The sequence below is a fragment of the Rhinolophus sinicus genome, chromosome 13 (assembly GCF_057876585.1).
Source record: "Rhinolophus sinicus isolate RSI-liver-muscle chromosome 13, RSI-T2T, whole genome shotgun sequence".
Lineage (NCBI taxonomy): Eukaryota > Metazoa > Chordata > Mammalia > Chiroptera > Rhinolophidae > Rhinolophus > Rhinolophus sinicus.
Genome location: NC_142513.1, coordinates 19,951,972 through 19,979,886, shown reverse-complemented (window position 1 = coordinate 19,979,886; position 27,915 = coordinate 19,951,972). Strand labels below are relative to the sequence as shown.

Sequence of the window (27,915 nt, the reverse complement as noted above, 5' to 3'; positions counted from 1 at the left end):
CTCTGCAGCTATGCAGGTCATATTCCATGACTCAGCCACACTATTTGCAGGATGTGCGAAGCACTGCACTCCCCCACTTCCAAGCTTTCCAAAACACAGTTCCCAGCACCTCGTATGCCTACCCCTCCTGCAGAGCTCCCCTGGGGCTCCTCCAGGGTGAGAGGTGCCCCTCCTGTACATTGCCACAGCACCTTGCGTCCTCCCACCCTGGCCGAGAGCAGGTGCAGAGAAGTGTCTGGAGTGGTGATGCTGGGCCGTGTTTCTGCAGATTACACCTACTTCTACAAGGGCCGGGACTACTGGAAGTTTGACAACCAGAAACTGAGCGTGGAGCCTGGCTACCCACGCAACATCCTGCGTGACTGGATGGGCTGCAACCAGAAGGAGGTGGAGCGGCGCAAGGAGCGGCGGCTGCCCCAGGACGACGTGGACATCATGGTGACCATCAACGACGTGCCAGGCTCTGTGAATGCAGTGGCTGTGGTCATCCCCTGCATCCTGTCCCTCTGCATCCTGGTGCTGGTTTACACCATCTTCCAGTTCAAGAACAAGGCAGGCCCTCAGCCTGTCACGTACTATAAGCGGCCAGTCCAGGAGTGGGTGTGAGCAGCCCAGAGCCCTCTCTGTCCACTCAGTCTGGCCAGCCAGGCCCTTCCTCACCAGGGTCTGAGGGGCAGCTCTGGCCACTGCCCACCGGAGCCAGCAGGGCCCTAGGCTAGGGGTCATGTAGTTGAAGTGGTGGGTGCACTGGCCTAGGCTGAGCGTGGGGCAGGGAGTGATGGCGGCTGTGCCCCAGGGTGGGTGTCTGGCACCCAGCCACCAGCCTTCTGTCCTGGGTGAACTGCTCCCTACTCAAGGGAATAGGCCAGGCCTCATACCAGGAGGCCCTGTGGTTACTGCATCCTGTGGTGTCCATGAGGCACCTCAGCTCTGTTCCTGGCTGGACCCAGCACCTTCTGTGGGAAGCCAGCACTAGTGCTCTCAGCCCCTTCTGAGAGAAGCCACCAGTCCTGGTTCCTCTCTGCCAACACCTGCTGGTCAGATGTCCCCCCACCCCCACCCCACTGTTTTCCAAGGCTACAGGACCCCTGCTGCAGACATGGTGGGCAACAAGCCTGGGTTTCCCCTGCTGGTATGCAGCAGATCCCTCAGGAAACCGGCTCCACACACCAGGGTCTCCTCTGAAACCCATGATTTACGGTCACATGCTGTAGGCAGGGCTGTGGCCCGGCTAGGTCTGACGAGGACCCAGCTGTCACATCTTGAATATTTAAATGTTCTGTCACTATTGTTTCAAGTCCCATTCTGCAAAGGCTGCTTGAGGCTTTAGGTGAATTAGATACAGGTGACTGTCTTGGTGATGAGGCCAGCGTGGCAAGCCCTCCCCCAGGCAGTAAGGACCAAGGTGCTGCTAAGGGTACTCAAACACCTAGACACCCGGGAACCAGGCCCTGTTCATGAGGCTAAAGGGCTGGGGCAGGAGCTGACCCCATTTATGGAGGCCGATCTGAGTTTGTGACCGTCCTCCACTCCCATCTCTCTCCTCAATCCCCATCTCCAGCCTATAGCGTGTGGTCTGGGGGCTCAGCCTGATTAGTTAGGTGAGGAAGAAAAGGGTCCAGGCCAACATTCTCATGGCCTTGGGATAAGGGACTCAGGGCAGCCTTCTAAAGTGCTCAGAGCCCACACCCAGAGCTGCCCTGAGGCTGACTCAATCTCAACCTGGAAGCAGTGTTCAGATCACAAGCTTGGCCCTTGCTAACCCAGCTCCCAGGGCCATCTTCCTGTATTGCTCTTTGGAAAAGGGCACCCACAATGGTAGCAGCCTCAAGCCTAGGGGCCCACCGATCACTGTCACTGGCAGGAATTCCTAGGGCTCAGCTTGTCTTACTCCAGCCCAGTGGAGGCAGCCGTTCGTCACTGACGAGCCCTAGGCAAGACCAATGGGTTCAGTGATGCCTGTTGGCTCTCTGGCCAAATCTAACAGGTGGTGTCAGTCTTCAGGGTGCTGGCAGGGCCTCAGATGCCAACCTGGCCCTGAGCCTGCGTGGGCCTTGCCCCCATCCCGTGACCTCTGGGCTTTGGGTCAGCTTAACCTGTAGCAGACAGGGACTCCTGCTGCCCTGGGAGCTGTCTCAAGCAAAATCTCTTGTCCCAGAGGCATCTGAGTCCACTGTGTTCCTTGTCATTATCCTTGTTTTGTCTCATTTTGGCCAAGGGCGGGCTCCCTGGGATGGGTGGGGAACAACTGCAGAGATATTAGTGATTCATAGGTTTGTACAGTGTTTTATACTTTGCAAAGCACTTTATTAGCTCACACCTGTCCACTCACATGAAACTTGTGTAGGCCCTGGGAGGCCGAGGGTAACTCTCACCGTGCCCTCAAATGAAGCACAGAGAGGTTGTTACATGCCCAGGCCATCCAGTGAGCTGGTTGGGCCTTAGGTCCCCACCTGTGGACCCTTCTAGGGTCCAAGATGAGATCAGAAGTGTCTCTTTTATCCATCTTTTCCTGGCTTCCCTTCTCCCCTTCCTGGTTCCTCTCCACTCCTCAGGTTGGTGCTCTTACTTCTTGAAAGCTCTAGGCCCCCCCAGGCTTCCCATTGGCTCCTGGTACTACCGAGGTCAGCTGAGAAAAGAGCAGGAGATGGAGGCAGGCAGCCCAGGCTGCAGATGTGAGGGATGTAAGGCCAGGCCCAGAGAGGGCTCAGCCTGGATGCTTCCAATCTCAGATTCTCTTGCCTTGTGGTCGGTCATCTGTTTGTCCATCATCCCAGGACAGAGCAGAGGGGCAAAGCACTGGGGGCCTCAGAGCCCAGCTTCCCCTTGGCCTGGGGAACATCACAGCATTTCAGTGTCAGTCACATTTTAAACTGATCAGCCTTTGTATAATGTTTTTTAAATCATTTCTAAATAAAACAAAAATACAAAGTGTGTCATTTCACTTGAATGTGGGAACAAAGATCAGGTTCTGAGAGTGGCCTAAGAAGCTTCTGGGGCAAGGGGAACAGGGTGCTTTGGGATGTGTAGGAGCTGCCCCATACATCTCATCTGCCAGCCCAGCAATCAGATGTCCCCTCTCTTCAAAAGGCTGGTCCAAGAAGCCCAGTGTTACTGTGTCCCAGGAATACAGCCTGATGATGCCTCATTGGGATCCAGGCTGGTGGTGCAACATCCCCTAGGAGGATGGGAAGGGTCACTGCGGCAAGGGCTTCTCTCAAGTCAACGTACACGGTGCCAGGACCAACAACAAAAGAGCCGCGTTTTCAGCAATAATGGACAGATAAGGTGAGGTCAGGTCAGCAGCCTTGGGGTCTTACCAAGAGTCCTGGCCTGGCTCTGGAAGTCAGTGACAGGGAAGGCTGCCCCGGGACCCAGACTGCTGGAGCTGTCGGGTGGGGATGAGCTGGTTTGGATGCAGGCTGGGAAGCGAACAAATTCCGGTTGGTGCGAGAGGACAGAGGCGAGACGGTGGCCCATGGTGAGGCTGTGGAGGCAGCCCTGCAAGGACTTCCAGTCCCCCGCGACCTCCTCGACTCTCATAGAGTCTACCGGGCGCCGGGCGGGGCGGGGACGGGGTAGATTAAGAGAAACGCCGGGCCGTGATGACAGACGGCAACGGCCAGACCAGGAGAGGCGGAGAGCACAAGAGATGAACGGTGACTCGGCGGGCGGAGAGTCAGTACCAAGAGGTGCAGGCGATAAGGAAGCGCACGTCGTCCAGCGGCCCCCACGGACCGGGCTCCGGCCGGGGCCGCTCAGGGCCCTCGGGCGCCGCGAGCTGAGGCTGGGGCTGTGCCTGCTCCGCGGCGCCGTCGCCGCCGCCGCCGCTCAGCTGAGCGCCCATGGCCTGCGGGAGCAGAGGCCCGTCAGGCGGGGGGCCAGCCGCACACCACCCCGGCCCCCGCCCCGCCCCGCCCCGCCCTCACCTCGCGCTGCCGGAGCCGCTAGTATTCCAGCGCCGACCTCCACGCTCAGCCCGGTGCGCACAGGCGCCTGGAAGGGCTGGCGCCGTGACGCCACCGCGCGGCGACACCGCCCTCGGGCCCCCGGAACGGAGTTTCCGGCCCCAGGGGCGGGGCCCAGCAAACTCGACCGCACCCACCAGCAAATGGCCGATCCCGCACCTAGGTCCTGGGGACCCGCCCCGCACGCAAACGGAGACCAATGGAACGCCCACCCACGCTCCTAACGTAAGGGTCCTGCCAAGGTTGGTCGGAGGCTGTCCCCGGCGCCTGGCAGCCAGGCCAGCACCCTCCATCCGTCTTGGGACAGAGGGTAAGATTGCCCTGTAGCCCGGTGCCCCAGAGCCCTTACACAGGGCTCTGCCCCAGGCTCCTCACACCATCCCAGGGGAGAAATGAAACAGGTTCTCATCCTTTGAAGTATGAGGCTGAAGTTGGGTGGAAAATGTGAGAACTCCAGTGTGGCGTGGGTGATTGTGGAACTGAGGTGTGTGTGCGCATCCCACCCCCCTTTCCCCTGGACAATGGTGGGAGCTTGGTGCAGGCCAAAGCCACCAAAGAACACATTTGGAATGGACAGAGGCAGATGCCTTTAATTGGGTAATAGAGGGCAGCAGAGCTCTCAGCCTGGAGCCATAAGGCCAGCAGACATGGCAGAGTTTGCAGTAACAAGATTCAGGAGATGGACAAAGGTGAAGCAGGGCTGGGCATCCAGCCACTGGATACCAGTGACCTCTCTGCACCAGCATCCAGAACAGATTGGGTGGGGCGTGGAGAGGGAGCCAAACAAAGTCCAGAGGCAGCCCGTGAAACATCATGGAAAGTGATTCATGTAAGGCTGCAGAGAAAGGAAGAAGCATTGTCAGTAAGTGCTTCACAGACCACACCCCCACCCTCTGTTCTCAAGGTACTTGCCACCACCCTTACCCCAGGCCCTTTGTTCCAGCTCAGGCCTGAAGAACCACACTCAGATCCCCTTCCAGGTTCCACTGCTCCCATGAGTCACAATCCAGTCTAGACCTCTCAATGCTTAAAAACTAAAAGTAACTCCTTCCCCACGCAGGTGCATTAACTCAGTTTATTCCAACTTATTGGTCATAAACCGGAGCCTCAGAGCTCAAGTCCAGTAGACATTAGAAAAGGGAACGGGGCTCAGTCAGGGTAAGGGATATGCCCAGACCACAGATCCCCCAGTGGCAAGGCTCAGGCCAGAACATTCTTCCTGCAGGTGGTAATCATGTGTATGATTATAAAAGTGAAGTACGTATTTCTGATGGCCTACCCAACACCTTCATTTTAAGGTCTCACTGGCAACTCAAAATCAATGGGTTCAAAATCAAAGGAAGCTAGTGAGTTCTGTCTCTTCCTTTCCAATACCCATTTATCTTATTAAACTGTAATGCTGACCAGTGCTGCTGACCATAAGCAATTCTGCATGACTTTAATGGCACCTTCTGAAGTTTCACCATTAAATGCAACATTTGCTATCGTTTTTCAGAAGGTACCAATTATCAGGTTACACAAATTTCTGGTCTTAGCTTATTAAGAAGTTTGTTGTTTTGTTCTTTAAATGATTAATGGTGTTAACTACTATCTTATGAGGTTCTATGTTCCAAAAGGGCAGAGGGGTATATTTTATTTGTCACCACATCACTAGTGTCTGGCACATAATAGGTGCTCAAAAAAAGTTGTTGAACAAATGACAAAAACACTGGTACCACCTCCCTATTCAGACCCTTTCAACTGCTCTCCAATGCTGACAGCACAGTTTGTCAGTGTGGTCTCCAAACTGCCCCATCAGAATCACACAGGGAAGTTTATTCAAATAACAACAGATGGTTGGGCCCCGCTCCAGACTGAGGAAGTTATTGGCTGGAGGGTATGCCAGATGCCAGGAATGTGGGTAAACAAAATGACCAAAGGTCAAAACCATAGGCCTACAGTCAAAACTTGACATAGGGGAGGAGGATTGAAGGGCTGGGTGAAAAAGATGAAGGGATGCAGAAGTACAAATTGGCAGTTACAAAACAGTCACAGGGATGTAAAGTACAGCACAGGGAATACAGTCAATGATATTGTAATAACTGTATGGTGTCAGGTGGGTACTACTTATCAGGGGATCACTTCATAAGTTAGTAAATGTCTAACTTCTATGCCGTACAGCTGAATGTGAACTGTAATAGAAAAAAACAAACAACTGTATTGACAGGGGCATTCGGAGTACTCAGCACTCTGGGAATAATACCTTTCCCCCTCACATGCTCCACACTTCTCCATCTCTGTGTCTGTCTGAAGTGCTTCCCCACTCTATGTATGCATGTTCAATTATCTACTCATTCCCTGAAGCCCAGACTAAATGAACCGTCCTCCATGAAACCGTTCTGGATCCCAGAAAGTCTCACCAGAGCTTCCCAAGCCACTTAAGGAATCTTTTATTTCTTCTTTGAAGGTAGCTAGCTAAGAGTTACGTGTGGCCACTACAACTTCTCTTGCCTGATACACTTTGAGGCCCTCAGACGCAGGAGAAGCACTAAGTTGCCCGACTACCCTCCATGGAGCCTTGTCTGTAGGGCTCCATGAACATCAAGCAAATGAATAAATGAAGGGAGAAGGAAGGGAAATTTTGCCCACAGTAAGCAGGAAGTCGCATACGGGGCACTGGCTCTACTTTGCGGTTTCTAGCCTCATAAAGACACCTGTGCTAGTTGGATGAGGTATGCCTTGAGAAGGATCCTCAATCGGGGGAATTAGAGAGGAGGAGGCTGAATAGCCAGCACCTGCTGCTCTTCCAAAGAAAGAAGAGATTCTAGAGCAGGGGTGTCCAAACTGCGGCCCCGTGGGCCAACTGCTGCCCGCAATCCATTGTTAATTGGCCCACAGCAAATTCCAAAAATATATTTAGTTTACTTAAATAAACCAGGTGAGGCAATATGTACTTCACACCTTGAGTGAGTGGCCCGGCTATTTGTGTATTTTACCGCATATGGCCCTTGGTAAAAAACATTGAAAAAAGTTGGGACACCCCTGGTCTAGAGCCTCACACCCCAGAATCTCCAGGGTTAAGACCTAAGAACCCACTTAAAAAAATAAAAAATCCCAATGATTCTAATTTTCATGCCATCCCCACCACCTGTCCCTTAGGCACCCGAGGTCTTCTCAGTTCCTAAGAGCAGCTTCCCCTACTTCCCTCAGTGAACAGCTCTTTTCTGTCTCAGTTTACTGGCTGGGGACACTGACACACAGGCAGAGACAAACCACAAAACAATGTGGTAAGTGGTAACATAAGACCGGGGGAAGCTTTGCCCGGAGATACACTGAGCCAAGTCTTCCAAGACAGGGATGCACAGATACCCAGGCAATGCTTGCTGGCTGTCCCCTGTGGCAGCCAGGCAGTGTGCAGGTGTGCCCTCACACGCGAGGAGAACCTACTGGTATGAGTACAGTGTAGCTCCCACTGGAGGTGGCATCTCCTTCCCCTACCCTCCAAAGGCAGAAAAGAGGCCCAGATACCTGTCAATGAGGGAATCCCGCATGCTGGTAGCAATGGTGCTAGGCTTGGCGTCGTTCAGCTTGAAGACACTCTCTATCACTGACAGCTCTGTGCTGGTTGTGTCCAGGCCACAGAAGGCACACCAGTCGTTCACCACCATCCCAGCGGCGATCACATCGCTGCCTCGGTTCACAGTGCCCGCCTGCCAGGTGATGGCTCAACGTGGATCATGGCATCAACAACCAAAGTCTCTCCCACCCCTCATAAGGACACTCCCCAAATCCTGCTCCCTGACCTGCAGCCCCAACCCCAAACTGTGATGGGTAACGACCCAGATTCCCAAACACTGGGCAAGGGGATCTGCTTTAGCAGGAGGTCAGGGAACAAGAATGCTTACCACAAGGGGAACCTGAAGGAGAGAGGACAGCTCATCTTGGTCTTCAACTGAAGTCTTGGGATGTACCAGCCCTCCCTGATTGCTGAAGACACAGTAGCTTCCTACGAGCACCTGGTCAGCAACTGTCTGTCTGAAGACTTCAACTTTGAGCACATCAGCCAGGATTTCTTCTGTTTCCTATCAGTCAAAGGTACTGTGCTTAGGGCCCAGAGCTTGCAGGTCAAAGAACCTTGGGCCCTCGATGCCCAGAACCATTCAGGGCTTGAGGCCCTAAGCCCCTCATTCCTCTGCTATGTAGCTTCATATTGAAGCTTCACCCCAAAAAAGGAGAGGATACAGCCTGGAGCAGAATCTAGGCCAGCTTTGGAGTCCGTAATACCCATTCATGCCCTGAACACCCAGGGGCTGGTCTCCATGCCACCCTCTTCCTCTAACCCACACTCAAGAGTTCAACTGTCTTACCATCTTTCCTGGCCCCAGCTGTAAGACCAGATGGGTTAATCTCCTTAATTCTGAAGGATCAATACCCTCCCCAGCTTCTTTCTGACAGTGACCACACCTTGGAAGGCCTCTACTAGCACTATTCCAATGAATGCTTGAAATGTGAATGCCCAGGTATAAAGAGAAACCACAAGAGATACCACACCCGTAATTCCTGCCTTAGGCAAGAACGGTGGCTAACCACTGCCTAGGCTAGTCCTGTGACTCCTGGGCCAAGCTAGGCTGCCTTACCCTGTCTAGGTCTGGGTGGACCAAGGCCACATAGTCATTGCAGGTGGTGACATTGCCCAGGGCTGAGAGCCGCTCCTCCACCCGCCGGATCTGTACTGAGTCCGGGAGGCAGTTGCGAATATGTTGCAGCTCCTGGTCGGTGGTGTTGTTGGGCACCAGGAGGCCATGCCTGTTACCTGGAAAAACCCAAGTTAAGGGGAGGAGCAAGGAAGCACCATGAAGACACAAGAAGCTTGCTGAGTCGTAGGGGCTGAAGAGACAACCCAGCCCCATCAGCTTCCCCAGGAAAGTTTGCGGCCCAGACTCCAGCCCTCCAAATCCACTGATCCATACAATAGCCATGGGGACTGGGAGTCCCACTGGGCAGGCCAGAGATGGCCCAGGAGTCTGTCCCAACACACCCTACCACTTTGCCATCATCAACCAGGGGGACCAGAACTAGCAGCAAGGGCTCTTGGCATTAGTTGTATATTTTGTTACTTAAAAATTGAGGTAACACCACACACCTACCAGAAGGGCTAAAATTTTAAAAACATCAAAACCAAGGTTGGCAAAAATATGTGGAACCAATAGGAGTGTAAATTGCTCAACCACTTCTGGGAATTATCTGGCATCATCTACTACACTGAATATTCACATATGCAGTGTGATTAAAAACTATATGACTACTGCTGCCACGTGCTATCCAACAGAAAGGCAGGAATCTTCAATTTATTGTATTTTTTGACCTTGATGGAATTGTGCGAGCTGAGTTGGTACCCAGGAACACTATGGTGAACTCTGAATATTGTGAGGGCTTATTAGAGCATTTAAGAAACGATGTGCATAGAAAATGGCCTGAGAAATGGGCAAACGGTTTCCTCCTCTATCATGACAACACTCCGTGTCACACATCGTTTTTGGTACAGCAATTTCTGTCAAATAAAAACATTACGGTGTGTCCTCATCCACCGTATTCACCAGATCTGGCACCGTGCAACTTCTGGCTCTTCCCCAAAGTCAGAAGGACCATGAAAGGTAAACGTTTTGAATCGATTCAGGACATTGAGGCAGCTACAACAGCGCAACTAAAGACACTCATGAAAGAGGACTTCCAGAGCTGCTTCAGAAAGTGGTGAGAACGATGGGATTAAGTGTTTTCAAAGCACGGGGGGAATATTTTGAGGGGGATTAATGGCAGTATGCTTTTACTGTAATAAATTTTTTTAATTTAAACATTCACCTCATACATAAAATGTACCATATAGCACAATTATATTGTGACAACGATGATTAAACAAACCTCTGCCTCCCTCTGCATGGACACAATTCTGTGAACTTTTGAACTCTGAGTTACTCCCATCATAAAAAAAAACAAAAAAAACCCCACACACACAAAGGTCATGATAAATACTTCCTTAAATCATAGAACTTGTTTTAAGTCCTATGGTTAGGGATAAGAATGTTTTGCCTGAATAAGAAAACCCTCAGAGGCTAACATCATCCAGATTATAATAAAAAAAGATAAAAAGAAACTCCTATATGACCCCAATGAGCAGAACTAGAAATAAGGGGTGGCAGTGAAGGGAGACAGATCCAGGTAAAAGAAAGGACCAATGGCCAGAGTCAGCCCTGAGAGGCAGGAGGGTAGGCAAGGGATGCCACTCAAAGACATGGTGAAGGGAATTTAAGATTTAAAAGGATAAAAACTGACTGAACAGGATGAACCAGAACCTTAGCCTATCCTTTTTAGAGGCAGAAATGGATGCTTAGAAAGAAGCAGCAACCTGCCCAGACAGGGAAGAGATGACATTGCAATCTTGCCTCACAACAGGTGTGGAACTTGGTGAGTCACTTGGGTTCTATGAGTCTCAGTTTTCTCATCAGTCAAATGAGGCCAATAATTCCTACCTCCCAGGGTCTTCGTGAAGAAGGAACGGAAATAAATGTAAGAGTGAAAGCCCTTGATGTTATTTGTTATTACTGTGATCCAGAAGTCTTCACTAGAGGTTGTCCCTGATCTGACACTTAAACTGCATTAAATCCAGGCCTAGTTTCCAGAGATAATGGATGAAAGCCAGGAAATCCCTGAGTCACGCAGGGTCCCTCCAGAGGTATAATTAAAGGTGCTGAGAAGTTCTAGTCGCTCCCTCATGGCGTCTTCCACCTGACTTACCCACACACATACGCCCAATGATGCGACAGCCAGCGATGGACGCGTGCACCACGGGGATGGTCTCGGAGAGCTCGCCCTCGAACACACTGTGTAGGAACATGGTCACAGGGCGGGGGCGGGGGGTGAGGGGGTGGTCTCAGCCCTCACTCCTCCGGAGCCCCCAACTTCCAGCACCCCTCCCCGCCACCCATCCACACACTGCCGGCAGGCCCCGGGGCTCCCACCGCACCTGTAGAAGTTCTCTGACCCGCCAATGGCCACCAGGCAGTAGGTGTTGGTGAGTTTGGCAAAGCAGCCGATCTCACAGTTGTTCTCGAACGACGCTCGGACCGCCATGAGGCCTGGGACCTGTGGGGCCGGGAGCTCAGGGCGGGCGGATCCTCCCGAGTGCGGGGTTCCTGGTCCTCAAGTATAGGCTCCTCCGGCCCCACCCCTCTCGGCCCCGCCAACCTTCGGCCCTGCCCACTGAGTCCCTCCAGACTCTCTGGCCCCGAACCTTCCAGCCCCCACCCCTCACGACCCAGGCGACCGAGCTGACCCTTCCTGTCTCCCTCCGCACCGACTCACCAGGTAACCGCAATCTCCTCCACACGCGACAACAAACCCTTCTCCACCCTTAATCGGTTTCCATTTCCGCCCCGCCTGGGAAACTTCCGGGAGAGCGCAAGGCACCCGGCCACGTGTGCGGCCACTCTAGCTCCAAACCTCTCGGGGAACTCTATGGTTGTAAATGGCTCGGTCGTGACGCCGCCTGGCCCCGCCGCCCAACTTGCTCTCATTCATTCATTCATTCATTCATTCATTCATTCATTCATTCTTCACTCATTCAGGAGCTTTTTGGAGGGAGGTACAATCGACCGCGACCTGTGGCTGGTTGAATGTGAGGCAAAGAGAGGTGGGACTGGGGATGTCTCCCTGGTGAATTGATGGAGGTATTTACTGAAGTAAAGCCTGAGGAGGGAGAGCAGGTGTAGGGAAGGACATCTGCTGAGTGTGAGGTGTGGGACAGGCATCCAGGCCGGATCTGGATCCCAGGGGAGAATGAAGCGCCGAGATTTGGGGCTGAAGCCTGGAGTGGATAAGGTCACCCATGGAGAAGGTGAGACCAGGTGAGAAGTGAGACCACGACAGAGGCAGGAGGCGGCACGGCCAGAGAAAGAGAGGAAACCAGACTGAAAAGGGTACTAGAGAGAGGGAGGATGGATGAAGCAGGGTATCAGGAAGAGTCCTGAGTGAGCAAGGGTAGGGGTGCTGACGGCTTTCCACTATATGCCCCTTGTATGTGCTTGATCACTCACTCAGCAACCACTTTCTGTTCCAGGACAGATGGTGGCGGTTAAGGGATATGCGTTCGCATATGGGATGTACTTGACCCACATTTTATAGGATCTGAAAAATCCCCGGGGGCTCTCAGAATGTCACAGTAAGGGCAGAGGGTGCTTGGAGCCCTTTCCTCCCCTCAGCCCTCCTGTGGCCACACTCCTCCAGGCAGCCCTCCATAATTGGCCTGGATGGTGCCCTGCCCCTGCCCGTGCCCCCAGTGCATAGTTCCATAACTTCACCTTCTTGGAGATCTACCAAGCTGCTGCCGGGTCATAACATATCTGCCTTTATTGATTTGTATCATGTACAATACTGTCCCAGGCAGGTAGTAAGCTCAGGAAAAGGACCCACCACGTGTCAGAGCCTGTGCTTCAAAGAACACTCAGCAAAATGAGTGTGTGTGTGTGTGTGTGTGTGTGTGTGTGTGTGTGTGTGTTAGAGTCTAGGTATGCACATCCTCTACTCTCCCCAGTTCATCTCAGACCCACTCCCTCAGTCCTCTTCCCTGTCGCTCTTCACCTGATTCCCTCCACCAGGAATTCCTCTAACCCTCTCCTCCACCTGTCTAAATCCTCCCCACCCTTGAAGGCCTGGCTCAAAGGCTGCGTCCTCTAAGAAACTTTCCTCACCACTCCACCGTCACCACAGCTCTCTACCCTTCATTCTTTACCACCCTCAGTCACTGGTTAGCCTTTAATTAGACAGAGCCTTGTCTTGCTGGCCAGTGGTTTATGCATTTAATCCAGGGACTGTGTCTGATCCATTTGTCAACTCTATGGCTTGCCCAGCAGGGCTGGGTGCACAGCTTAGGAACAATACTGGTTGGTACATTGTGTGTGTGTGTGTGTGTGTGTGTGTGTGTGTGTGTTTATGGTCTCTGGATCCTAAGGGGTCTACAATGTGACTGAATACATGTATCTTGTGTAGCCCTTCATTTAGCCAAATGCTATTTATTGAGTCTGTGTGTGTGCAGCTTGTGGCTGTGAACCCTGTCGGTGTGGTATGTATATTGTGCAGGCATTTGGGGCATCTCTGTGATGTATCTATTTTGTGTGCATGGGAACACATGAACTGTGGATATTGTATGTTATGTCTGTGCAAAAAAGCACAATCTTAAGAGTCAGAGACACAGGTTTGGGCTCCTACTCTGCCACTTACTTAGACCTGATTCCAAGCAAGTTATCAAACTCTCTGGGCCTCAGCTTCCACATTTATAAAATAGGGAGGATAATCCTACATTTCTATGATCCTAGAAATATATACCTACTAGAGGTCTATCTTATAGGATGCTGTGGAGATGAAGGATGCGAAGTAACTGGTGTGAAGTGCCCAGCACAGTGGATTCCGTGTGTGTGTGTGTGTGTGTGTGTGTGTGAGTGTGTGTGTGTGTGTAAGCTAGAATCTTGAGCCCAGGGAGTGTCTAACCTGGGCTTCTAGACACCCTCTCCTCCTCATGCAGCCCCTGCCTGAGCTCCCACCCAGAGCAAATCTAGAGTCTCAGTGGATGGGGGAGGGACGTGTCCCTGCTGGTAGCAAGACTAGGACTCAAAGCGGCTTCTGAGCAGCTTGAACTTGGACTTGTTGTACTTAGTGATGAGGTCCAGTTTGCTGTGGCCCAGGGTCAGCCGTTTCTCATCCCCAAATGGGCCACTGCTACTACCATTGCAATGACCACCTGTAGGGCCGCCGGGGAGGCCAGGTTCAGGTCCCTGCCTGGCACCCTGCAACTGATGATACTTGGTGATGAGGTCCAGCTTGCTATGGCCCAAAGTCATCCGCTTCTCATCTCCAGAGCCTACTCCAGGTTTGCGAGCCGGGTTCGGTCCAGGGAGACCTTTGGGCCCAGGACCCTCAGCCCGGAATGGGCCAAACTTGGTGATGAGATCCAGCTGGCTGTGGCCTAAGGTCTGCCGTCGCTCCTCTGGACCCTGCTTGCCAGCCCTGGCTGAGGAGTTGGGTTCAGGGGGCACTCTGGAGCCCCTGGCCTTGGGGTACTGTACCAGGAGGTCCAATTGGCCATAGTTGTGGTTTGGAGACAGCCTCTTCTCCTCTGGTGTCCGATTGCCAGGTCGGGGGGAACCTGACTCAGGGGCACCCCCAGCACCCTGGGCCCGAGGCAGGAGATCCCGCTGGTTGTATCTCTGTTTTGGGGACAACCTCCTGTCCTCTGGGGCCTGCTCGCCAGGCCAAAGGGAGTCTGAGTTGGGAGTAACCCCAGCATCAGGGCCTCCTGCTTCTTGGGCTTTGGAGAAGGGGATGAGGAGATCCAGCTGGCCATGGCTTTGACTCAGAGACACCTTCTTCTCCTCCAGGTTGCCAGGTACCCAGCGACCTCGTGGGGGGCTAGGCTCCTGGCTTCCCAGGAGCCCATTCTCTGGGAGCCGGGACAGGGCTGGGACACCCCGGGGGAAGGGGAGGAGGGGGCGTGGGCGAGCAAGCAGAGGTGACCCCACTGCCCGGGTCAAGAGACTGGTGCCATTGTGGTTGAGGGCAGGGGAGGACTGGGACCACGGAGATGCCCCCAGCTTGCCCAGGTTGGCCCTGTAGGGCCCTGGTAGGGAGCCATGGTTAAGATCTGACAGCTGGCGTTGCAGGGAGGACTGGCCACTGGCCTCACAACGGGCAGGTCCTGGGGAAGAGGACCCCATACCCGTGTCACTGCAGCCACCACCCCCTGGTAGAGCGAGGTAGGAGGAGCGGCCCATGAGAGGGGAGCACTTGATGCTGTTGAGGCTGGTGCTGGAGGGTGATGAGGATATGGGGCTCGGGATGCCGTGCCTGAAGGCCAGGGCCACGGGGGGAGGGCACTGTGCCCTGGCATCCTCACCAACACAGAAGCCCTCCACAGGCCGTGATTCGGCATACAGACAGCGGAACTCCCGGTCGAAGTCTTCCACGATGCGGCCCCTCAGCTGCAGGACCATGCTAGTGTGGGCCTGGCTGCAAAGCCAGGTGAAGCTGGGGGCAGAGGGTCAGAGTCAGGAGGCAAAGGTCAGGACTCTGGGGCTACATAGCGATCATAACCAGAAAAGCATACCAATACAACTGCACTACGAGGGCCCACGAGAGGGGACAGAGCTCTGACTCCAGAGTCTGTGAGAGTCATAACCAGCTTAGTGGACTTGGGCACGTGGTTTCCCATCTCAGGGCCTCAACTTCCCCATCTGTAAAATGGACCAGGGGCAAGGTTTCCTGAAGCCCTTCCAGTTCTGAGGTGCAATAGTTATTTTCCATGCCAACGGCATTAAAGTCCTTCCATAGGTTGAGTCGAGTGCCTCCAAGGGCCCAGCCTGGGGCTGTCTTGCTTCCCACACTGTCCCCTGAGCCCTGCACTATGCCTGACATGGGGCAGCTGCTCAGTCCATGTTGGAAGAAATGGATAAACGAAGGAAAGTTCAAAGCTGCCAGATCCCAGGCGTCCTGGCCAGCCAGTGGCCCAGCCCCAGCACCCTCTCCCCTCCATCCCACTTGCGCACCTGTAGCTGCCGGCCACCACCTGCTCACAGTCGATGATGACGAACTTCTCCAGAGCCTGCCCGGTGAAGCGGCGCCCTGCCTTGCTGCAGTATGTGTCCCCACACGTGCTCCGCACACGCACGTTCTGCACCAAGGAGAGACGAAGGTTGGGGGCCAACCTTGGGAAAATGGGGCTCAAGCCATGTCTAAATCCCACGGGGATTTCAACAGCCGAGGGAACCCGGTTCGCACTCCCATTGACCAATGCTCCCTGGCCCCCCTAACCGACTCCTCCACCCTCCCTGACCCCCCACCCCACTCCCCGGTTACTGCCCCCGTCCCTCACTGACCGGCAGGTGCCCCGCATTGAGGTCCATCTTGTAGCACATTTCCAGGAAGTGCCGCAGGTGCTCCTGAGCCAGAAGCAGGTAGACAGGGACGCCACGCCGGCTGGAGGCCTCTATGAGGTCACAGAGAAGCTCCATGTCGGTGAATACGTCCATCACCACAGCCACCACCTGGGGGAGGGAGAGAGCTCAGCCCTGCCAAGGACACTGCCCAGTCCCGGGCAGGGGCTGGATCCCAGGAAAAGAGCATCGGACTGAAAATCAGGCCAGAGCCTGTGAGAAAACCTGCATGGGAAGGGCTTTTAGCAATGCCCTAGCCAAGGGGTTCTTCATTTAGACACAGGGAGGTTTCACTGAAACCCTGAGAAGTTGTTTGCAAGTTTTTGTGTGCATTTTTTCTGAGGACAGAGTGTGTATGTGTCATAAGATTCTCAAAGCTGTCTGTGGATTAACTGCACCAGTTTAATGCTCCACTCTACGTACGGGAAAACTGAAGCCCAGAGGGGGGAAGAGTCAGAAGCAGAGCCCAGACCCCCATTCCCAGTCTAGATCTTTACACTCTCCCCCTAGTACTAGCTCAGGGACTGTCTGTCTGAGGCTCTCTTCACAAGAATCAGAGCTGCAAGCCAGTTACTGGAATCTTGATTGCATATTGCCAGGCATGCCTCAGTTTCTCTGTGAAGCTACAGAGATCTGTGTGACATCTTACACCCAAGGACTCCCTCACTTCCACCCACGCCAAGTGGGACCAGGTTTTCTGCTCAGTTGAGGGGCTGGAGCTTGTGGCCTCTCTCATAATGGCCTGCCTCAGAGAAGCCCTGAAAACCCCCAACTGTCCTTTCCCATTGCGTAGATCTGCTATGAGAACCTCCTGTCCCAGTCTAGGCTTAGAGGCAGGAGGAGGTACAGAGCAAAGCACTCCAGCTCGAGCCACACAGAACTGGGTTCAAACCTCACTCTGCTACTTCCTAGTGATAGAGCCCTGGGCAAGTTATTGCACCTCTGGGAGCCTCAACCTCCTCATCTGCTAAATGGAGATAATGATAGCTACATCTCAGAATTATGGGGAACTAAATGTGAAAATACTCAAAACACAACAGAGGTTCAATAAATGTTCCTTTCCTGCTGCCTCCTTAAAAAGGAGGACAGGGGGCCGGCCCGGTGGCTCAGGCGGTTAGAGCTCCGTGCTCCTAACTCTGAAGGCTGCCGGTTCAATTCCCACATGGGCCAGTGGGCTCTCAACCACAAGGCTGCCAGTTCAATTCCTCGAGTCCCGCAAGGGATGGTGGGCTCTGCCCCCTGCAACTAAGATTGAACACGGCACCTTGAGCTGAGCTGCCTCCCGGATGGCTCAGTTGTTGGTTGGAGCGTGGGCTCTCCACCACAAGGTTGCCAGTTCAATTCCTCGACTCCCGCAAGGGATGGTGGGCAGTGCCCCCTGCAACTAAGATTGAACACGGCACCTTGAGCTGAGCTGCCGCTGAGCTCCCGGATGGCTCAGTTGGTTGGAGCGCATCCTCTCAACCACAAGGTTGCCGGTTCGACTCCCGCAAGGAATGGTGGCCTGTGCCCCCTGCAACTAGCAACGGCAACTGGACCTGGAGCTGAGCTGCGCCCTCCACAACTAAGACTGAAAGGACAACTTGAAGCTGAACAGAACCTTCCACAACTAAGATTGAAAGGACAACAACTTGACTTGGAGAAAAGTCCTGAAAGTGCACACTGTTCCCCAATAAAGTCCTATTCCCCGTCCCCAATAAAATCTTTAAAAAAAAAAAAAAAAAAAAGGAGGACATTGGCTGGCAGGGAAAGGAAGCTCTTCTCAAAGTCACTCAGTGACAACCCAGCGTGGAAGCCTGACTTCTGGCCCAGAGGTGGAGGATCTAGATGTGGGGTGAGGAGGCAAGGCTCTGGGGGATGCCCTGGTCCATGCACTGTCCTGGCCAGGAGTGGGTAGAACAAAGACAGGCACAGAAGATCAAAGGGGCAGGGGTGATGACAGCAGCCACCTCACTAACAATTTCATTCCCAGTGCCAATTAGGCCTGGCCCACTCCTGCCTGGGGTGCAAGTGGATCTTCCAGGAAGGCTCTGGAGGGACCGGTGGGTGCCAGCATCCTGGCTCCTGATCTGGGTAGCAGGTACCCACCAGGCTCCCTTAGACAAGGGCACTGAGGCCAACCTACCTCAAATCCTGCCTGGGGTCATCTGATGTATTCCCCTGCCTCTTGAGTGAGAGGTCCCCTGCTTCTGGCCCAGCTGGAGATACAGTGCAGTAGGGGCGAGGGGCAGATGGGGACTTGCACCGGAAGGAGGGCTGTGCCTGGGGCCGAGGGCCTGAGTCAGGACCCTTTCCTTTCTCCCTGAGCTCTTCACCAGCTGACTGGACCTTCCTGAGCAAGGCCCAGCCCCTCTCTGGCTTCAGTTTCCTTCTCTGGAAGTCAAAGGGGTGGCTCAGATGTTCACCAAGGTTGGGTTCTTAGTTTAGGGATCATACATCTTTTTTGAGAATCTGATGAACACCGTAGACCCTCTCTCAAGAAAGATGCAGGGAGACTCCCTCCCTGCAATATCTACAACTTGGCATGCATTTTTAGGGTGCTTGTGGAATCCCTGAGGGCCATCCCCTGTTCTGTGCTTACCCATCATGTTCTTGAGTGCCAAGGGGTTACCAAGGTACAGGAGACACCCTCCCACCCTTGAGGAGCTTGTGATCTGAGGGGAGAGGTTCTAGTCCCAGTGCAGCCCCTATGCCACTGTGTGTCCTCGGGCTTGTCCCTTTCCCTCCCTGGGGCTGTCTCCATATCTGTGACATCAATGTCAGAAGAAATGAAGTCCTTACCATGCGTGCCTGGCTAAAGAGGAAACGCAGAAGGTCTTTGATGTTCTTGCTCTTGTCCCGCTGGAAGTGGACCACAGCTTGGGTAGGGCTGAAGCCTGTGGCCTGTGGGACCTCAGGCCAGCCCAAGTCCAGGTCTGGGGGGTCTACGTCGGAGGCCATGGGAAAGTAGGTCCCTGAGGTGACTTCGGAGAGTAGGCTGAGGCGGTCTGGCCCTGAGGCCTCCAGTCCCTGGGCTTCTCCGAGCTCAGGAGTCCCATGCACATGGCTGGTCATGTAGTCCACATCCAGGCTGCTCAAGAAGGGCAGTTCCCGCTCCTCAGAAATGACCTGCAGGTAAGCAGCCTCACCCCGCTCAAGGAGGGCGTCGGTCGCCAGCCGGGCGGCCTCGCTGTGCTGTAGCACCAGTGGGGTGCTCTCCCGCCACCACGGCCGCTTCAGCTCCTCCACCCTGCCCCGCAGGGGTCCCGCCATGCCCTGGGCTCCTGCCATGCCCTGGGCTCCCAGGCCTCCAGGCCCTAGGCCTCCAAACATGCCCGCCTAACTGGCTGCCGTCACCCCCCAGCAGTCTCCATGCCTGTACCCTGGGCTGGCTGCAGCAGGAAGAAAATACCAGCAAACCTGTCTTCTGCCTGTTCGCTCTGTGTGTGGCAAGGCCCCCAACCCGTTGCCACCCTAAGTCAGAGCTACGCTCCGCCCCATTGCCCCTGGCTTCTGAAACCTGTCAGGTCAGCCTCACCTGTCTGCCTGCTGTTGGGACTTGCCCTCCTAGGAAAACATCAGGGGTAGGCTCTTAGCACTGTCCTGCCCCCACCCCACCCCACCCCAGCATTGCCTGCCCAATCCCCACCAGGCTCCTAGCAGGTATCCTCCAAACCTTGACCTTCCAGAGCCATCGTGGGGGTTGTATGATGGTCCAGAGGGGTCCAAGCCTGCTCAGGGACACACACACACACATGCAGACACCAGGGTGGGGAAATGACTCAAGACACTGAGGTAAAGACGTGAACACACAAGCAGACAGGCTGACTGATATACTGCGAGTTGACAGACACAAAGACAGACTACAGGCTGACATGCGCAAACCACACATTTTGATCACACATACACTGACCCAAACACTAATTCAGAGAACGGCCATAACCCCAAACATAGCATGATCGATACTGCAAGCCTCAGCATACCTGCACACAAGCTCTGAAGAGCTGAAGGGAGTGTCACATAGACCTGCCAAGACATCACCTATCTGTCCCCTATCTGGGCCTCTTTGCTCCCATAATGGCCCTGTCACTTTCCACCTCCATAGCTGTGGCACTCACAGTCTCCTACAGCTCTGAGCCCATCCTCCAAGGGTCTAGAGCAGTGGTTCTCACCCTACAGTCCCCAAGAATAGCCAAGATGTCTTAAAATGCAGATCCCTAGGCTCCACCCACCTGATCAGGTTTCTGGAACCTGCCTTTCTAACAAGTGCCCTGGTGCATCTGCGTTGAGCCAAGGCCCACCCCTGAGAAATGCTGCTCCAGATGGCTGCGTTTCCACACCTTCACCTCCAGGGAAGCTTTTGGCCTGGTGGGAGTCAGACTGCAGCCTTCTTCCCCTCCTCAGGTACTGAGTAGTAAATGGTTGGTGAGAAAGCTTGTTTCAGAGGATGGGGGACACACTACAAAGTCAGGAGATAAACAGGGCCGGCAGGTTTCTTATCTCTGCTCCTAATGCGGGTCAAAGTCCCAGAGTCTTCAGGAGTGTGGGAAGCTTTGCTCTGGAGAAGGGGAGTCAGCCGATCACAGTTAGCTGGGAAGGCAGGCCAGGCTGACGGTGGTCGCAACGGTGCCCAGTGTCAGCTTGAGGGACCATCTTTCTATGGAGGGACGAGGTCCAATGAGGATGGCCAGGAGGGCAGGAGACCTAACGCCCTGTCTCAAGGCCCTGTTTAGTACTGACTGTAAATTGGTTTATCTGGTCTGTGATCATGTTCTTCTGTGTCCACAGAGCTTCACACTGGGCTCAACACATTATGGGAGTGGGGGGATGGTTAGGGCCCTCTGTGTCAAGCTGGGCCCTGGGGCCAAAGATGAATGGGGCTGGGCTTTATCTTTAAGGAATCTACAAGTGAGGGGACAAGGTGGGGCAAGACAGAACCATAGGCCAGGAGCTGAAATGCTGGAACATTCCATCCCATCTCAGGGGTAGGGGTAGAAATTGGAGCACCTGGCACTCAGAGGAGGCCCTTTCCTGGGGGTGGGGAGGCTCTGTGAGGGGCACGGGGTTGAGTAAGCAGAGCCAGACTGTGGGAGGGTAATGAGCTGTGGGGGTAGCCGAGGTGGCGCCTTCATTAGGCCTTATCTCCAGATTTGTTTAAGGGGAAAACCAGGGCCTTAACCTAGGTCGAAAAAGTGCTTCTGGGAGAGGAGACAGCCCTGTTTCTGTGTTGCTGAGTTCCTGTTTATCTGTCAGTGTGTGTTTGTCTACCTGATGGTATACATTTTTGGCTCTGTCTTTTTAAAAATTTTCATCTTGCAAAACTGAAACTTTGTACCCATGAAACACCAGCTCCCCATTCCCCCTCCACCCAGATCCTGGTCACCACCACTCTACTTCCTATGAATTTGACTGCTTCAGGTAGCTCATAAATTGGAATCATACAGTAGGTGTCCTTTTGTGACTGGCATAGTTCATTGAGCGTAATGTCCTCAAGGTTCATCCATGTTGTAGCCTCTGCCAGCATGTCCTTCCTTTTTAAGGCTGAATAATATTCCAGTGTGTGTATTTACCACATTGTGTATCCAGTCACCCACTGATGGACACTGAGTTGCTTCCACCCTTGGATTACTGTCAATAATGCTGCTTGAACGTGGGTGTACAAATTGGGCTCTGGATTTTTGTATATTTCCCTCCACGCCCACATTTGTATTAGATTCCATTTTTGTAGGTAAAAAGAAACACTGAATACTGGCAAATTTTTATGGCTCAACTCAACATATATACCCATACCTAGGCAGAACTGTCCCTGTGCATGTTATGGACACGGACATACTGTGACGTCTGTGCACCTGCTTGGCTGTCTAAGTATCTAGCTGCACGTCACCATATAGTTACCCATGTGTGCGTCTGTGTGTATGAGGTCTGACAAGTAAGTGCGCGAACTTGTTGCAACGATATTGCTAACCTTTCTTTGATACCAGAGGGATTATTCATTATGAATTTGTACCAACTGGACAAATAGTTAACTGAGTTTACTATTTGGAAGTGCTGAAAAGGCTGCGTGAAAAAGTTAGATGACCTGAACTTGTCACCAACAATTCATGGCTCTTGCATGACGGCAACGCATCAGCTCACACGGCACTGTCTGTGAGGGAGTTTTTAGCCAGTAAACAAATAACTGTATTGGAACACCCTCCCCTCTCATCTGATCTGGCCCCCAATGACTTCTTTCTTTACTCAAACATAAAGGAAATATTGAAAGGAAGACATTTTGATGACATTCAGGACATCAAGGGTAATACGATGACAGCTCTCGGCCATTCCAGAAAAAGAGTTCCAACATTGCTTTGAAGGGTGGACTAGGCGCTGGCATCGGTGCATAGCTTCCCACGGGGAGAACTTCGAAGGTGACCCTAATGATATTCAGCAATGAGGTATGTAGCACTTTTTCTAGGCTGAGTTCGCAAACTTAATTGTCCAACCTCGTACGTACTCCTGGGTGCCTAACTGGGTGCAGATCTGTTTGGGTGCATGAGTGCTTGGGCGACAGCGGTCTTTAACCCTAACTCTGGACTGTGGTACAGGGAGCACAACTGAGAAGGGCAGGGATGGGAAGACTGAGTTGAAGGGACCCCCGACATTCTAATAATGAAAGCATGTAAATCAAATCGAATCCCCCAGGGATGCAGCCCCCCACCATGGGCTGAGTGGGTAAAGGGCAACATGAGGGTAGATAGATAGATCCTGGCTATGGGGCTGGGCTTAAGGCTAGGGACCCAGAGTGATGGGAGCCATACAAATAGCTAAGCCCAGACCCTGGCTGCTGTGTGTTGGGCACCTTAATAACTGTTATTAAGAAGAAGAAAACTATTTTCCTGTCCAGGAGGTGTGTCAGGCGCCTGTTGGCATCATTCTGCCATCCTGGGGGCCATTTAGCCTTGTCTCTAACAAGCCGAGTGGCGCCTGTGCAGGTGACTGTCCTGTGGGGGTGGCAGGAGCAGAGGCTGGGCTGCAGCCCTCCAGGTGCAGGATGCCTTGCTGCCAACACTGCCACATACCTTTAATGTGGCACCTCTGGATCAGGGGAGAAGCAACCAAGGTGAGTAGGGGAGCCAGAGTGTCTAAGATGTAGAGATGCAGGGACAAGTGGTAAGGATTCCAAGAGGTTGGCTCAAGCTGGGTGTTAAAAGATGAGAACAATTTCAAGCTGTGCAGAAGGGCGAGCAGGCGTTCCAGGCTAGAGGACGAGAGGGGCAAGGGCATGCCTAGTGAGGGAAGCGGGGGCACGACGATGCCTGGAAAGGGCTGTCAGAAAGGCCATCGGGAGCCACACTCTGAAGAGGGCCTTGATAAGGTGCTGGCTCTCATAGTAAAGATGGTGCAGAGGTTGGCAAGATTCCTACAGCCATATTTTAGGATAACTTAGGAAGCAACCCCCTGAGGGGGAGAGTGACCCAAAGCACCAGACTCTCAGAAACAATCCAGATGGGTGTGGCTCAGTGTCCTCAAGCATCACAGAGGCCATCAGGAGGTCACACTGGCTCTGGTAGTAGTGGATGAGTCACAGTGGCTGAATCTGTAAAATGGGACCAACACCACCACCCCCTCTACCAGGTTGTTGTGAGGAATACAGGGGCTACTGTGTCAAGTGATTGAGAGGAGGAGGAGCTCAGTACGTGCTGAATTCCGAAGCTTTCCCAGCCCTCAAAGGGCAGGGGCTCAAGACAAACGATGCAGGAATGCCTTCTGGTCAGTCTCTGGCCCCTTCTGGACCAAAGGCTGGCCCTGAAGGTGAACATGGCTCCAGGGCCGTGTCAGGGGAATGTGGCCCTGAGATGTGGACCCTCATCCCAGCTCACAGAAGACGAGTCCCTCTCTCCACTCTGCAGACACACCTGTCCCCAGCACTGAGCACGCAGGACCGCAAGGAATGAGAACTTGGGCATTCCATTTCAGAATGGTGGTTGTGTCTGGGACTAGCCTGCAGACATGGTGACAACGGGGTCTCCTCCTTTCCCTCACATCCTCCCTCCACCCCTTTCCCTTTCATGCCATCCAGTGGTGGGAGACTTGTCCCCATGCCTCATGTTTCCATAAGGGGGGGAATTCCTGCCCCGCTCTCCTGGAGGGGAAGTAGAAGATGACCATTCCCTCTTCTCTCTGCCTCCATACTTGCTCCTTCCTCCCCAGTGGAGGGCCAATGGCTTGTCTGATCGGTGGCTTAGGGGAGGAGCTGGGCTCAAATCTTTCTGGGTTTCTCTCTTTTGTCTTATTTCTCAATTCCTTCTGAATTTGGGAGGGGAAGAGAGATCTTACCTATTGACCCCTTAAGCCCCCAACATAATTGATCCAGTCACCTCTCCCTCCCTATCCCATCCCATCCCATCCCTCTGTCCATCCAACCCACCCTGTACGTATTGAATGGCTTCTTTAGGCTAGTACTGCGGCTCCAAAGATGAGTAAGACTTAGTCTCTGCCCTGGAGGAACTCAGTTTAGTGCGGGAAGGCAGACTCATAAATAATTATAAGCCAGAGGTTAAGCCGAGGTATAAACCAAGTGCTTGGGATTTAGAGCTCATGACCCATTCTGGAAATTTAGAGGAACTGTGGCCCTCCCTCCACTCCCACAACTAGGGTACAGCCCTGTGGCAGGCTCTTTCCCAGATGGTGACTAGGAGGTGAAAGCCGTCTCTGTCCACAGGAAGAGAGACGAAGAGGAGAGGAGCAAGCCAGCACAGGCCTATGGGTTCTGAAACCTTGAGTGAGTCTCTCAGGGCCTCCGCCTCCCAGCTGTAAAGCGAACGCCCTGGGCCAAGGGTCTGCAATCCCTGGTCGTGCTCACACTGTATTCCTTCCCTTTTTGACCTCACAAGTCAGCGCTTGAAGACTCCCTCCCTGGAAACCTCCCCATCAAGATCTCTAGGACCTTTTCTCCCCAATAGAAGTGAGAGGGTCCTTAACCTGGGAGGGTCTGGGTCCTAGGCTCACCACTATGTCTCAAGGGAAGTCCCCTGGAGGCCACAGGAAACTTGTGATGGGGGGGCAGGATAAGTGGGTAGAGGATCACAGCCAGGGGCCTGAGGTCTGACTGACCCCACCTGAGGCTACACCCAGCGGAGGGGGTGGGCACAGCACGGGGGAATGCAGTGGGGAGAAGGCTGGAGATGGGTAGAACCAGGGCAACAAGTACAGGAGGGACGAGGGAAGCGCTGAAACACTACGGGACTGGCCAGTTCTCTGCCCGTGAACCTGCCAGCTTCCCTTCATTCCCACTTCACCTCAGTGGCTGATACACTCTAGGTTCCTGAGTGGCTAGACTAGCACGAGCGCTCCCCTTTCAGCCCTCACCTCAGAAATACCTTGTCCCTGGTCTGTTCTCAGGAAATGGTTCCCTCCTCACCTCCAAAGCCCAAGTTCTCAAGACCAGGCTTCCGCTTTCAGAAGGAAATAATAATAATAATAATAATAATAATAATACCACCTAACTTTATGGGACATTTCCTCCCACTAAGAAATCTTTCATCAGACTCATCCCCACCCCCATGCACATCTCCAGCTTTTTCTTGTGCTGAGGCCTTCGTTTTTACCCTGCTCTCCTAACTCCTCTCTGATTTTTTTTCATTTCTGCTCAGCTAGGCACTGCCCGACACCACAGCTGATGCCACACCCTGCCTTCACCCTTCGCAATGTCTCTCAAAAATCTCATTCCTGAAGTAGTTTAAAGCCCACTTACTCCCTGGCCCCTACTCTCTACAGTATAGTATCAAGAGCCTCCTCCTTCCAAAACCCCCTCGCCGTCACCCCCCCCACCCCCCCGCCTCTACTCCTTATTTTCCCTTCTATGCCAGTTCCTCTTCCTATGAATCCTTCCTCTGAATGCTCTTCCCTGTGAATGCTTTCCCTCACGCCCACCCCAGTCCCTGGTCTACCCTCTGCATTTCACCCCTGGGAGCTCGTCCAGTTTCGTGATTTCAAGTGTCCCTTCTATACCCAAGACAAGGCCGGTCCTTGGCTCCTGCCCTATGCCCCCACCCTCCCTGCGGCTCTCCATAATCTAAAGTCTTCCACCAGACTGGCTCCCACGCAGATACAACCACGGTGCACCAAAAGCAATGGGGACGGGCTCAGGAGACGAGACTGTTCAGCGTTACTACGGGGTCACCTTCACCATTAAGTGGTTTCTTCTCAGTGGATCTGTTCCCCTGATGCATGATGGGGCAATAATCCCTGCCCTGTCCCATAGGGCACTGTAATTAGCACTTGAAAAAAAACAACATAAAGATTCTTCTTTTCAGGCTCCCGTCTTCCGCCAGACACCACCAGCTCCCAGCTCCCAGGAGAGCTCTGAGACTTTTTTCTCTGAACTGTCTCTGGTGTTTGAACTTCCCTTTGAATTCCTACAATCGCCCCCCAGGCCCTCAAGCCTAGATGTCTAGAATGCCTTCCTGACTCAGCCAATCCACCCTGTACTGCCGTGCATCTTCGCTCCCATCAGTCAGTCCTTTCCAAGGATGCAGGTGGCTCCATTTCCTGTCAGATGCAGCGTTACCCAGGCTACCCCCATCCATGGTCCCACCTGGATCTCTGGAAACTTTTCTTCCCTTAGCAACCAACTCGTCTGCTCCACTTGGGTTTGAAGAGCTTCCTGTTCCCTGCCTTCCCCTGGGCAGCTTCTTGCTTCCTGTTCTTCCCTAAACCTTGCCCATCCTGTGTGTCCCGACTCCCTTCAAGGCTTTTCTGATTTCTTTAACGGATTGATCCTTTTTTTTTAGATTTTTTTTTTTATTGGCGAAGGGGAACAGGACTTTATTGGGGGAACAGTGTGGACTTCCAGGACTTTTTTCCAAGTCAAGTTGTTGTCCTTTCACAGTCTTAGTTGTGGAGGGCACAGCTCAGCTCCAGGTCCAGTTGCCATTGTCAGCCGCAGGGGGCGCAGCCCACCATCCCTTGTGGGAGTTGAACCGGCAACCTTGTGGTTGAGGGGACGCACTCCAACCAACTGAGCCCGGGAGGCAGCTCAACTCAAGGTGAGTGTTCAATCTTAGTTGCAGGGGACGGAACCCATCATCCCTTGCGGGACTCGAGGAGTTGAACCGGCAACCTTGTGGTTGAGAGCCCACTGGCCCATATGGGAATCGAACTGGCAGCCTTCGGAGTTAGGAGCATGGAGCTCTAACCGCCTGAGCCACCGGGCCGGCCCAAGGCTTTTCTGATTTCTAACCCCCTTGTTCTCATTTTTTCCTGTCAGTATGTGTATGTGTCCACACAACCCCATGTGGCTGGAACATTGCTTTAGGTTTCCTTTTACTTTATAATTGTAGCACAATTGACCCTTTCCCCATCTAGTACTCCTTTTCTAGAACAAAGAGCATTGGACGTGGGTGTCAGAACCACCTAAGTCTGCATGCAGGGTAAATTCAGGCCTCCCTGAGCTTGTTTCCTTCAGCCGTAACATGAGCTTAATAAATAACGCTTACCTCACAGAACTGTCACTGAGGATTAAATGAGATAACAAGTGAAAATACCAGTGTCTGCTACAAAACAGAAACGCCAAAAATACCGGCTGAATTGTGGCCTGAGCTTCAATCTTAGCTTGATGTAAGAAACAGCAATTATGTATGATTTGTCAAATTTTACACAAAATGAAATTTTAGAGGCACTATTCACTATGTTGCTCAGCATTTCTCATTTAAAACCCCTATAGTACATTCTTCTCTGAAGAGTAAGGAAAACATTTGTTTCTTCTGATGAATAAGTACACTTCCTTGTATGCCACAATAGGAACTACGTAACCTTAAGGCTTTCCCGTTTCTGCCTTTGACTGCCAGGAAGCTCAGAGCGAGGTTTAATACGTGATTGCAGATTTCCTCGCTGACCTGCGGGAGGCAGTGTGAGCTGAGGAGAGAGCAAGGGCCCTGAGCTTGGAAGGTGTGGGCTGGGGCACTCTTGGCCCCTTCCTACCCTGGATAACCTGCCAGGCCTCTCCGAGCCTTAGTCCCCTCACTTATGTA

General features: G+C 53.2%; 4 protein-coding genes across 6 annotated transcripts in view; 1 reads left to right on the top strand and 3 right to left on the bottom strand.

Annotated features, from left to right (window-relative positions):
- Positions 1 to 2,934, top strand: part of MMP24 (matrix metallopeptidase 24) — a 43,194-nt gene extending 40,260 nt beyond the window's left edge. For all 3 annotated transcript variants that reach the window (XM_088789183.1, XM_088789184.1, XM_019733399.3), the window contains exon 9: positions 269 to 2,934. In XM_088789183.1, the coding sequence (XP_088645309.1) occupies positions 269 to 606 (338 nt within the window). In that variant the 3' untranslated portion in view covers positions 607 to 2,934. The remainder of the gene's footprint in view (positions 1 to 268) is intronic.
- MMP24OS (MMP24 opposite strand) lies at positions 2,286 to 4,394 on the bottom strand. Its single transcript, XM_088789186.1, has 2 exons — positions 3,930 to 4,394; positions 2,286 to 3,850 (listed from the first exon to the last, which is right to left on the bottom strand). Exon 2 carries the CDS (start codon positions 3,845 to 3,847, stop codon positions 3,680 to 3,682), a length of 168 nt encoding a protein of 55 aa, XP_088645312.1. The 5' UTR covers positions 3,848 to 3,850; positions 3,930 to 4,394; the 3' UTR covers positions 2,286 to 3,679.
- A 144-nt stretch (positions 4,395 to 4,538) lies between these two features.
- On the bottom strand, positions 4,539 to 11,408 carry EIF6 (eukaryotic translation initiation factor 6). The gene is made up of 7 exons (XM_019733421.3): positions 11,307 to 11,408; positions 10,969 to 11,087; positions 10,740 to 10,825; positions 8,585 to 8,760; positions 7,853 to 8,029; positions 7,476 to 7,657; positions 4,539 to 4,803 (listed from the first exon to the last, which is right to left on the bottom strand). Exons 2-7 carry the CDS (start codon positions 11,073 to 11,075, stop codon positions 4,794 to 4,796), a joined length of 738 nt encoding a protein of 245 aa, XP_019588980.2. The 5' UTR covers positions 11,076 to 11,087; positions 11,307 to 11,408; the 3' UTR covers positions 4,539 to 4,793.
- Positions 11,409 to 11,523: 115 nt separating this feature from the next.
- SACK1C (scaffolding CK1 anchoring protein C) lies at positions 11,524 to 25,627 on the bottom strand. Its single transcript, XM_019732498.3, has 4 exons — positions 18,707 to 25,627; positions 15,869 to 16,036; positions 15,539 to 15,663; positions 11,524 to 15,020 (listed from the first exon to the last, which is right to left on the bottom strand). Exons 1-4 carry the CDS (start codon positions 19,235 to 19,237, stop codon positions 13,601 to 13,603), a joined length of 2,244 nt encoding a protein of 747 aa, XP_019588057.3. The 5' UTR covers positions 19,238 to 25,627; the 3' UTR covers positions 11,524 to 13,600.
- Positions 25,628 to 27,915: the final 2,288 nt, after the last annotated feature.